Genomic DNA, 12,435 nt, shown 5'->3' on the forward strand with positions numbered 1-12,435 from the left:
ACCCCAGTCTGACTGACCAAGTCCCTTGGTCAATTGCTTCTGCACACTGTCACACGCACGATAACACACACACATGTGCGGAAACGCTGCAACTTCACTCGAGCACAAAGCCGTCGAGGTGGCTCGGTAGACATCGAGTGCGTTGAGGCCGTTGAGGCTGTTGCTGCTCTGTAGAGGCGACAACATTTGCTCCTGAGACAGGCGTGGGCTCTGCATTGACGGCGGGCTGTTGCTCGATCACTGGAGAAACTGGTGGTCCATAAGGCTGGGACACGTGCACCGTTCGTGGTTGATTAACCAAACGAGATGTCAAGCATGACACACGTAAAGCCCTAAATGTGGATGGTGTAAGCTGCTCGATGAGGCGGTAAACTAGCAGTCGTGCCTTGCGTTGTTGTTGGCGTGGTAGTAGTGGGTGTCGGCGTCGTGGCAATTGTCGTAGTGGGCTTTGGCGTAGTTTGTGTTGGCGTTGTGGGCTTCGGTGTGGTGGGCGCTGGCGTGGTTGTCTTTGGCGTGGTGGGCTTTGTTGTAGTTGGCGATGGCGTTGTGGGCTTTGGCGTAGTGGTAGTTGGCGTGGTGGGAATTGGTGTCGCGGGCGTTGGCGTGGTCGGCGTTTGCGTGGTGGGGGTTGGCGTGGTGGGCTTTGGTGTCGTGGGCGTTGGCGTGGTGGGCTTTGGTGTCGTGGGCATTGGCATGGTGGGCTTTGGTGTCGCGGACGTTGGCGTAGTGGTCTTGGGCGTAGTTGGCGTTGTAGGCAGTCTTTGGAACTGGGCCTGGTTTCAGGAAAAAGGACGGACCTTGTTGGGATCACAGCATTTGCCATTCTTTGGCCTAGCTTTTGGTTTGCGGTAATGGTGATATTCGTGGCTGTATGCTGCAACTGTGCTGGCTTCGGCGGCTCGAATATAAGGCGTGCTTGTGCTGCTAAGAACCAGTCCTCACCTATAATGAGGGGAAGTACATTATCTTCCAAAACAGCAGCTTCAACAACTCCTGTGGCTGGGCCAATGGATATCTTCAAAAATGCAGCACCAACAGGTAGCACTGTGCTTCCTCCTACCACCACGAGTGGAGGCTCGGTCCATGGGATGATCATGCTTGCAGGCACACGAGCTTTAGAGATTAATGTCACCTTGGACCCAGAGTCAGGAAACGCTTCACATTCACCGACTCCACTGAGAGTTGCGTTGAAGAAGGCGCATTGCTGCTGTGAGCCGTCAAGTGTAACGGGTGCACTGTGCAGTGCTGGAGGCTGCTGTGTCTTTGGCATGGTTGGAGGCGCTGATGATGATAAGCGGCTGGTGCGCGTAGGACACTTGGATGCCAGATGACCCAAGGCATGACATTGGTAGCAGACAGCTTGAGACAGGTCTTGACCACTACGAAAAGCTGGAGCGCCGTACTGTGCCGAAATAGCTGCATAAGTAGCTTCTTGTTGCTCGGTGGGCAGCTCTGAAATGCGCGCTTTTGGTGTGGCCCCTCGGGAGGACTGTGGTGTCGATTGTTCTGAGCGAGGCTGCTGTCGCTCTGCGGGCTTAGCGGCACGAAAGGGTTGCGTCGGCGGCAACACAGAACCGGCCAATGGTGACGGGCTTGCTTTGGCGTGCAGATGTTGCGCACTCTTGTCGAGGCTAGTGCAGGTAGAAATAAACTCAGCTACCGTGGGCGGCCGGTTGGCTGCTATGGCGGCGATGATGTGTTGTTCCCGTAAACCATGCAGCAGGTAGTCAATCTTTTGGGCCTCCGAGAGGTGAACGGGGCAACGCTCAATGATCTTCAACTTGGCAAAGGCATATTGGTGCAAGCTTTCGGACGGGGCCTGGGTTACCCTCATGACCTGCTCTTGCCACTCGATGAGGGACAATTCTGTACAAAATGTGTCTTTCAGGGCGGCACTCCACGTGGCCCAGGTGCTGTACTGGTTGCCGAACGCGAGATGCCAGTCTCGCGCCGTGCCTTTCAGCTTGCTAGCTGCGATCAGGCGTGTGGTGGCGTCGTCCCACGAGGCGAGCTGCTGTACTCGTCGCACGTCGTCAAGCCATGTATTGACACTGTGGCTGTGCAAACCAGCAAACTGCGGAATGGACGATGACAGGTCTGGTAGTGTCGTCACCGTTGTTGCAGGGCGAGGTAGCTGCTGGAACAGCATGGCGAGGCTCTGTAGAGTGGCTGGGTCCAGCGTTAAAGGCGCCGCAGCGGTCGAGGCGGAGTCATTCGTTTCAACCGACGGGGTAGCTTCACGCTGCTGCTGAATGTCGGCTTGCAAACGCTGAAAGAGCTCCTCTTTCGAACCTGTGATGTCCAGCTGTCGACGGGCCAATTCTTCGCGTATGAGGTCGACGCCGAGGCGCGACATGGTCACCGGGTCGAGATTCTGCCACACAATTCCCGGCAAGGCGTTGCGCCGAGCCGGCTACACGCTCACGTTTACACACGAAACGCACTCTTACTCAGTGAGTCCACCAGCAAGCGCACGCAGGCGCGCACACGGAAGCGAGCGGACGGCGGGAAATGCTCTGGCGGTGACAAAGAAAGGAATGGCGGAACGGCTGTCGCGGGGCGGGCTGGCTCGCTTGCTTACTGATGCGCTTGCATTCTTGCGTGGCTGAGTGGCTGCACAAAGGCTCGGGCGTCGACTGCGCCAGATGTGAGGGCTGGGCGTGATGGCTGAGGCATGAAGGCTGAGGCGAGAGTAGCAAGGTAACAAACTATTTATTAAAGAACATAGTGAAGCGCGCCAAAACCGTGACCGTCCGTCGCGGCGGCGGTAGCGAACCTGACCCCTCCCTCGCTTGGGCTTGGTGTTGAGTCGGCGTAGCAGCGCTGTAGGTGGCGCTAGTGATAAGATAGGCGGCACATGCGGGCGCTCACAACCCAGCGCATGTTTTGAAAAACATTCGGGCCCAGCTGCTTCGTTCAGAAACATTTACACTAGGACAAAAAACCGTTAAGGAGCAAGAGCTTCCTGGAGAAATTGTCAGTGTTTATCACATTAAAGCAGTCCTAGAATTTGACTCTGACGATGACCTGAAGGTTGCGAACAAGTTGTCTGACATCCACATTGGCAGTGGGCACTTCACTAAGATGAAGGTGAATATCGCCGTTCAAATGTTTCGCGAAGCCCCTCCTCCTATCAGATACCTGGTCAAACAAGGAAAGCTGAAGCCTGAAGCAGAGGCAACAGCTTGGGTCCTTGAATTAGTGAGCAAATGGTACACACTCATGTCATCACGGCACCCAGTGGTTGCTCTGAGCTATTTTGATCCCTCAAAACATGAAGATGCATTTAAAATCCTTCAACTGGCTTGTACAACTCTCGAATGAATAAACCACGCAAAAGAACGAGGACGAACAAAAGAAACAACAGACCACAGCGCTGTTTCTGCCGTATCACAACTTTCTGCCGTATCAACATGGGCAAAACTGCTCACTGGAAACCTTGCCAAGCCGGTCTCTTGATATCAACGACAGTTGTGCTGTGCCTGTCCGACGAACTGCTGAAGAAACGTGGCTACCGGTACCTGCTTACAGGTAGACTGATACAGGACTGTCTTGAAAATATTTTCTCTGCTGTAAGACTCAGGAAGCCCATCCCAAGTGCGTATGATGTGAAGTGTGCTCTAAAGATGATATGTGTCAGCCAATACTTGCACACGCCAACGTCATCTAGCTATAACGAGGATGACAGCTTGCACTTAGCTGACCTCCTGGACCCCAGTATCAAGGCACAAGTTGCGCAAGAAAGTGGGGAGAACGAGGAAGCAGAAGAGCTTGAAAACGTTCTTCTGTATGCAACCACTGCAGTAGAACGTGACATTCTTGCATATGTAGGAGGTTTTCTACTGAAGTCCATCTTGAAATTCATTGACGAGTGCAAGGACTGCAAAGCGGCACTGGTAGGAAATGACGATAAATACAGCACTCTCGTTAAGCTTAAAGAATACGCTCAGGGCGCTGGAAAGCTCATTCAGCCTAGCCGAGCTGTCATGGAAGTGCTCACTGAATGCGAAGAACACTTCAAGGCCTTTGCCGACGAAGACGGAATTTTGGCGCTAAAAACCCCATTCGCGAGCATTTTGAGTGCATTGCGCAGATCAGTAACTGTGCGACTGGAGAGCTGCGAAATCCATCGTGCACAGGTAGAAAAGTCGCTGCTGGAAAAGTATGTTAGGACAAGGCTAAAGATTCATCTCCGGCAAAAACAGGCACAAAGGGTGAATGGTCAGTCAAGTAAGACGTGTGCTGCAGTGAACCTTGAGTAGCAGCTTTTTAAAAGGCTCCAATCCAATTTAAAAATTACTGCTTATGAAAAGAACGCATTTCTGTGAGCATACTGTGTTGAATCTGTCTGTTACTGTGCAAATGAACATTCGTGTAGCTGACTTCATTTGTTCTTTTTGATGAGCTGTCCTTGTGCAGGAAATGTGCACGCACCATTTGTTATATGTTTTATGTGTAATCACCCTTGGATTTTCGATGTAAATAAAAGTTCACTGAAACAAGCAACTTACCTTACGTATCATAACGTGAAGGCATATGTCGAATTCGCTAAAAAGGGGAGAAAGTTGAAACCACAATATGACATTTTACAAATTTTGTGTGCCTCTTTTTATGTAATGTTTTGCTTTGCTCTGATCTGTCTTTGTGCACATTGCTGCTTGTTTCAATCGCTAAAGTTGTTGTTATGTTGTTATCATTACTATTAAAACGCTCCTTGTGGCTCCCGTGTCTTTGTCTTCTGTCAAGCCTAATTTACTGGCTTCTTGGCTGAAGGGGGGGGGGGGGGCGGAAGGGGTAGGTGCGATATGACTGAGTGCTCTCATTTTCGCCAGTGCTAAATACCTGTAAGGTCTCTAAGCAGTCCATTGTATAGATTTGCACGCAAGAAGTAAACTTCCTGCAGGGAATTTTATTACGCATAGAAGCAATATATAGGGTGTGACAAACAGGGTGCTGAAGTTATTTGGCGTGGAGGGAACATCGTGAACTACGAGATTGTTTCATCCGCCTTTCCCGTGGTCACAGGCACCATCATAAAATATATCATGGACTCCTGCCCTGCACCAGAACACCTTTGAACTGCCTGCAGTGACAAGGTGACTTTTGCTTCAAGAATGCCGCGCAGACTTTTAAATACGTTCACCGTCATATCAAGGTTCGCCGCATCGCAAATATAGGCCCCTATAAAATCGTCACCACTCGCCCGATGCGGTGGGTTCACTGCGAGAAACGAACTGTTTTCAAAGTATATTACACGAACTCGAGTCAACGAACACAGTCTTTCTATTCCAGAAAATGGCGAATAACCTCAGGGAACAACCCTCCCACTTTCAGAACTTGCCACGTAAAGAAACCACCCCATTCTTGTAAAAAACCACGCTACCTTCAATGTAAACTAGCGACCGCTGAGAACCAACATGGCGGCCCGCCATGTATAGCGGCCGCCAAAGCCCGTGGTAGGCAACTATGATCGAACTTGTCACCACCCTAAAAAACGGAGGGGGCGCGCAACCATGGAGGAAGGAAAAATAAGGAGAGGCCCTGACGTCACATTCGTGAAGCCTCCACATTCGTGAAGCCTCCACATCGCAAACACCCGCAGTCGCCTCCTAGCGAAGGAGCCTCGAAATATTTCGCGATTTCCGTCGTGTCATTTGCAAGCGCATGCGCGATTCGAGCCTTTTTTTTTTTCGCCGTGCAAGCGGCGCCGCGGCGCAGTCGATTCACGCATGCTGCTGCTCATTGTGTGTGTTCTTTAGGAAAGCTACGCAATTTCCAGCTGTTGCGTATGGTTGCGTATACCCGGTGCAAATCGCGTGCACTGCGGAAAGTACCGGGTGTCACTTTTCATGTGTACGTACACGTTCGCTTCATTGCTGATCACTAATGCATGGTATTTGCATGCGAAGCTCTGTTCGCTCTGTTGCTTCTTACTCATTGTGTCAACTCAGAAAACACGTGAACTTTTGTTTTTGCCGTCTGACGCGCCGTACATAACATGCGCCGAAGGCATCGAACGTTTTTAGAGGCTGTGTCGTTCAACGAAAGGGCAATAAACTTATGTTGTTGTTATCGGACTACGTGATGTATGTATTGTGCGGTGTGCGCTCGCTGCGGGCTTGTTGTTGTGTGCGTACTGGAATTACAAACTTTACGTGCACGATCGCGTATACAATACAGCGGTGTCTCTTTTCGACGTGAAGTTACGTCAACTATAGGTTGGCGTTGCGCCGAATAGCTACTACGTTCACTCCATATACACGAACAAAGAACCGCTAATCCGGCAACAGATTGGGAAATCGGGCTACGAGAAAGCGAAGGCCTAACGCCCAGCAGAACGCGTAAGTCACTGCTAGGTGAGTTCGAATACGATGATGCAGGGGCTGAACGTTTTTGATCACGGCACGTACCGGTATTCTGTACTGTTGCACAAAAACGCTCCACGAAGAATTTCAGCACGCAGCGCTCGGGCCTGCCACGCACGAACAGCCTTGTAAACGTCTGCTTGCAACATTTTACTGCGTGCGAACCGCACAATACGCGCTAAGTTTACGCCGGGACTACAAATCTGCGCGCAAGCTAACCACCGCGGAGAGCACGCCGCGGGGCGTCTGCTGTTTTGTTTGCCCCATACCGGTTTGTTTGCCCCATAAATCTGACGTCACTTCCGCCACACTTTTCGCAATGCATTGAAATACGATAGGGCCTCTCCTTAGTATTCCTTCCTCCATGGCGCGCACACATGAAGGCTCCCTACGACGCTTGCGCTAAGGTCGCCACCTGGCGGTTTGTTAAGGCATTGACAAAATTGAACTTCTATTGAAAACGCGCCGAATGGGACGGACGTGTAACGCGTTGCAGGTGCTATTCGCGGAGGCGACAGTAATGACGAATTACTTTACTTTACCGCTCCCAGACAACAACACCACCCCGCCGATCGGGAGAGTGGTAGATATAAAAGGCGCGTTTGTAAATGCCTCTGGAGTCTGTGACCGTGGCGCAGCGGATAGCGTGCCCGGCATGTGTCATTGCGGACCGAGCGGTCGTGGGTTCGACGCCCGTTGACGGAACTCTTTTTCTTTGCCATCTGATCGTGTAAATTTTTACGTCACTTCCGTGACGGAAATACGTCACCGACGTCTTGGTGGACCCCGGCATAAAACACTTTCGTATTAAAAGATATTAGCAATTTCGGCGACGAGTGCAAGCAGCGAACGTAACTTCAGTTCGGCGGGCTACATAATGCAAAAGTGCCGCACTTCGTTGAAGCCGGAATCGTTGGACTGCTTGCTGTTTTTGCACGACAATTTGTAATCTGTGTAATAGAGACCGTTGATCGTGTGTCGTTTGATCATATTTGATATGCTCAATAAAATGCCAAATTACCGGAAAACGATGTTTTGTTTTTGCAGCGAACCTCCAAAAAGCCGGGCCGGGCCCGCGATTGTGTTTTCGTACGTCGGGCCGGGCCGGGCGGGCTCGCAGCCCTTTGCCGTCGGGCTCGGGCGGGCCTTCGTCAAAGTCAGCGGGCCCGGGCCGGGCACGGGCTCGGAAATACGGCCCGTGCACAGCTCTACTTAGCAGTCTGACACTTCGAAGCGGAGACCCGCGAGGTAACACAACAAAGCATGACACAGATGCACAAAATCTTTCAAAAAGACACGCCGTCAAGTGCCTCCAACTTCAAGTTTCAACTCGGTCTCTCGTTGCTCTCGTCAACTTGATTAGGGAATTTCTGGGTACAACAACACGGCGATAATTTTGCTCGGCGGCACAAGGTAGCCAACATGAAACATTCTTACACCGCTAACATGGGGCGATGTTTAGTGGCTTTTTTATGGTACATTCGGCTGGTCGTTTTCGAGCGCTCCGCAGGCGCTGAAAAAAGTGTGTAAAATAGCAACTAACCATTGCTACTAACATTATTGGGTCAAAACATGATCAGGAAGAAGAAAGATGACTTGCATACCTGCTTGTTCTCGTTGAAAAGGTTTCAAGCTGTTGAATTCAACAGTTTCAAACACAGTCAGAGTGCTCTCAAATGACCAGTCGAATGTACCATTGGTGTCGTGCGACAAGGAGAACGCACTTCGTCGGAGGAGAGAGTCGGAAACACGTCATTTCTTCGGAAGCCGTAACAGGCGCGAGCTCTCGCGCACGCCCTCGTGCACCGTCTTAGTACAGTGTAGTTTCGATGCATGGGCTCTATACACCTTTTCAAATTCTCACGCCAGGGAGGCGCCATATTGAAATGCGCGCCGTCTAACGTGCAAGATTGGCGAAATCGCCATCTTGGGCTGCGCGTACTCGAACCGGCGCGCTATCTGTTGGTGTGAGGTCCCTGCTAAAGCCTGTGTTTGCTGATTTTTCGTTTCTTTAAGCTGTTTTGTTTGGTATTATAGCACACTGAAACGCGGTTCCGAAAACACAGCGCGGTTTATTATTGTATCTCCGCCATTGTTCCAACTACTTCTTCTTTCTCCACAGCAGACTACCCACTACTAGTTTATGTCCCAAGTGCGTCGTGCCAGAAGAAGAAGAAAAGTATGCCACAGATAGGCCCCCCCTGCAGACAAGTGGCCGTGGGCACTTGAAGAAAAAAAAATGGTCAGACTGAGCTTGTCAGAATGGGTGCCGGCTTGATCCTTTCAATGCTGACTGTGTCTTCATGCCCATTACGCAGGATTGTAAAATGATGTTCAGAACGCTTGATGACTGGGAAAGGACCGTCATAGCGAGGCTGAAGAGCATGGCGAGACGCATCGACACGAACAAAAACGTGTGAAGATGTCTGTAGGTTTGCCGGCAGAAAAACGTCGTTCTTAGTATGAGCTAAAGTTGGTGATGGGCGCAAGTTTTGCATGAAGACCCGCGGACGCTGGACGAAAGAAGATGGATCCGAAACACTCTGCGTAGTAACGGGGCTGACGAGGTCACCAGGCAAACGGAGTGTGCAGCCATAAACCACCTCGGCTACAGAGCAGGCAAGTTCTGGCCGAAGTGTTGACGCAGGCCGAGAAGCACGATAGGGAGGTGTGATACCCAATCTTCGGCGTGAGGCTGCGAGGCGAGTGCTGCTTTTAGATGACGGTGGAGTCTCTCCACTAAGCCATTTGATGCTGGATGATACGCAGTTGTGCGAATACGCGCACAACCCAGTAGAGATGTGACAGAGGTGAAAAGCGCTGACTCAAACTGTCTGCCTCGATCGGTAGTCACCGTTGATGGTACACCGAAACGGCTAATCCAGGTAGCAAGAAAGGTACGAGCAACTGTTTCTGCCGTGATGTCAGGCATTGGAGCTGCTTCAGGCCACCTAGTGTACCTGTCAATACACGTGAGCAAATACGTATTTCCCCGACATGGAGGTAAAGGCCCGACAATGTCCAAATGAATGGTGTCGAAACGTGCATCAGGGAGAGGTAATTTTCCCATGAAGGCTTGGTGCGCCGTTGTACCTTGACACGCTGACACGCTGTGCAAGTGCGAACCCAGTCACGAATGTTAGCGCGTATGCGCGGCCAGACATAGCGTTCAGTGACCAGGTGTTGCGTAGCTCTTACGCCTGGATGGCAGATGGAGTGGAGGGTGTCAAAAACAGCACGACGCAGCTGTGAAGGAACATAGATACGAGTGCAGTTGTGTGAAACATCGCACCAGAGCGTAACGTCGTCGTCGGGAAAGTTGACTTGTTCCAGTCGGAGGGAAGTAGAGGATCGGAGTCGTGGAAGCTCATCGTCTAATGTCTGTGCCTCCGCGATCGAAGGCAATGAAAGGTCGGTGGTGCCTGTCGTGGCATTGATGGTAATACGACTGAGAGCGTCCGCTGCACTGTTTAAAACTGCCTTTTACATAACGTATGTCTGTGGTGAATTCGGCAATGAAAGCAAGGTGCCGAAGTTCTCTAGGAGTGTGCGTGGCACTGCAGGAACGTAAAGCCGAAACAAGTGGCTTGTGGTCGGTAAGAATGGCAAATTGTCGCCCTTCAAGGAAGTACCTGAATGCTTCACCGCAAGGTAGGCTGCGAGGAGCTCCCGTCCGAAAGTACTGTATCGGCGCTCAGTGTCGCGTAACTTGCGGGAGAAGAAGGAAATTGGAGCCCATGCACCATTGATCCATTGATGAAGAGCGTCTCCAACTGCTTCTGAAGAAGCGTCCACCATGAGGCTAGTGGGAGCAGTTGGTGAAGGGTGATGCAGGAGGGTGGCCTGGGCGAGTTTGGTCTTGACGGCGGAAAAAGCTTGATCCGCGACCGTGTCCCAGGGAGTGCGGCTGACTCGGCTTGCGAAGTCGAGAGTAGTGCTTCCAGAGGCTGCAGCAGTGTAGAGCATGAAGGGATGAAGCGGCGATATAAAATTGACGAGTCCGAGGAAAACGTCGCAGACTACGTATGGACGTGGGAGGCGGGTACTCGAGGATAGCTTGAACCTTGTCAGGTAGAGGAGTGATGCCATCTTTAGTGATCTGATGTCCGAGGAATGCTATCTCCGAGACTCCAAACTGACACTTTTCTACATTGATGACAAGGTCGTAATCACGCAGTCGAGTGAAAAGCTCACGTAGATGTGCCTTGTGCGTTTCAGCGTCCTTGATGGCAACGAGAAGATCGTCGATATAGGCGAAACAAAACGGCAAACCTCTTGTGACTTCGTCTATAAAACGCTGAAATGTCTGAGCTGCGTTTCTCAAACCGAAGGGCATTCGTAAATACTCATAGAGCCCAAATGGGGTAATTATTGCAGTTTTGGGAATGTCAGAAGGCTCACGGGGATCTGGTGATAAGCTTTCACGAGATCAATCTTCGAGTATACTGTTGTGCCGGTTAAAAAGGCAGTACAGTCCTGAATATTGGGTAACGGGTATCGATCTGGAACGGTGACTGCATTGAGAGCCCGATAATCACCACAGGGCCGCCAGTCATTGTTCTTCTTGGGAACCATGTGTAGCGCCGACGACCACGAGCTTGATGACGGACGAATGATCGCAGCTGTAACATATGCTCAAACTCGTTGCGAGCAATGCGAAGTTTATCAGGGCCAAGTCGGCGAGGGCGGCAGGTGAACCGGTGGGCCTGTGGTTACGATGCAGTGGGTCACAGTGTGCTTGGGGGTCTTATCCATTGGAGACTGCGTTGTAAATCTCCGGAAACTCGTTGAGCAGAGCTGTATATGGTGACGTAGGCGGTTTCACGAAAGTGGGGTTTAGGGCCGTGCGCGTGACAGAAAACCATTGACCGATAAGCCGGTATAGCTATCCACCAGGCGACAGCGGTTCATATCCACGAGCAGATGAAAATGCCTTAAGAAATCGGCGCCTAAGATTGCGTAGCGTACGTCTGCTATCCAAAATAACCACTGCAGTTTCCTTTTGAGACCGAGATCAAGGGTCAGAGACTTCTGTCCGTAAGTTGCGATGACCGAAGAATTGATCGCTTGTAAAGGAGTAGACTTCTCGCGGAGACGCCGGTCAGTTTTGGACGCTGGAATTATGCTGACTTCTGCTCCAGTGTCCACCAGCAAGCGAAGACCTGTGGTTCTGTCGGTGATGTGGAAGAGGCGGCTTGATGCTTGGCCTTGATCGCCCGCCGCTGTACTGACGATCGGCCGGAGCGTTTCCCATGCGCCATGAGCAGGGTGGCACACATCTGCGAGCCGCGGCACGAAAACGCCGGTGATAGTAGCATGTGTTCTGCGGTGAAAAGCGGTGCTCGGGCTGGTGGAGGGGCCGTTGCGGAGCAGGCGACGTGAGAGATGGTCTGTGTGGACGAGGATGGTCATTTAAGTTATGAATGCTCAGCAATTGCAGACGCAAGTTAGCGACTTCAGCTGCGAGATCTTTTACCGTTTCTCGAAGGGAATCTGCTTCAGAAATCGGAGAGGTCGTGGGCAGCGTTTATGACTGCCGGAGCAACGTCCATCATGTCATCGGCCATTTCTGCCAGCTCCGACAGCGTCTATCCTGAGCTGGGACAGGAGCCATCGCACGGTAGGTGGAAGACGCTGTAGAAACAACTCACGTAGTATGGATGTTTCTAAGCCGTCCGGCTGGTCCCCAAGCAGGTGCCTGCAGGTGACGTAGAAAACTGTGTGGGACGGCGGTCCCCGAGCTCTTCGTTGCACAGAAGTTGCTGAATGCGCCGATGCTTAGGCGGAACGAGTCGGTGAAGAAGAGCCTGTTTGACTGTCGTATATGGAGTGTCACCAGGCGGGCCACGAGGATGTCGCGTATTTCGGCCATTGCCTGTGGCGGCAACGCTTCAACGAGGAGCTCATGCTTGCGAACTTCTGAAGTGATGCGAATGAATGCGGAACTTGTTCTCGGACTGAATGAACCATAAGGAGGGATCGGCAAGCCACAGCTGTGGTAGCGTTATGGTCGTAGTACCTCCAACAACGCCGGAAGAGGGTACATGGCCAGGTGCAGTGGCAGCGGTAC

The 12,435-nt window shown here is 51.6% G+C and overlaps 2 protein-coding genes across 2 annotated transcripts; one reads left to right on the plus strand and one right to left on the minus strand.

The window, feature by feature from the left end:
* Nucleotides 1-372: 372 nt before the first annotated feature.
* Nucleotides 373-2,676, minus strand: LOC125757474 (uncharacterized). Its single transcript, XM_049413076.1, has 3 exons — nt 2,602-2,676; nt 943-2,413; nt 373-773 (listed from the first exon to the last, which is right to left on the minus strand). Exons 1-3 carry the CDS (start codon nt 2,674-2,676, stop codon nt 373-375), a joined length of 1,947 nt encoding a protein of 648 aa, XP_049269033.1.
* A 772-nt stretch (nt 2,677-3,448) lies between these two features.
* Nucleotides 3,449-4,552, plus strand: LOC125757536 (uncharacterized). Its single transcript, XM_049413108.1, has one exon. The coding sequence runs from the start codon at nt 3,627-3,629 to the stop codon at nt 4,260-4,262; it is 636 nt and encodes a 211-aa protein (XP_049269065.1). The 5' UTR covers nt 3,449-3,626; the 3' UTR covers nt 4,263-4,552.
* The last annotated feature ends 7,883 nt before the right edge of the window (nt 4,553-12,435 follow it).

Source organism: Rhipicephalus sanguineus, chromosome 2 (genome assembly GCF_013339695.2).
Source record: "Rhipicephalus sanguineus isolate Rsan-2018 chromosome 2, BIME_Rsan_1.4, whole genome shotgun sequence".
NCBI lineage: Eukaryota > Metazoa > Arthropoda > Arachnida > Ixodida > Ixodidae > Rhipicephalus > Rhipicephalus sanguineus.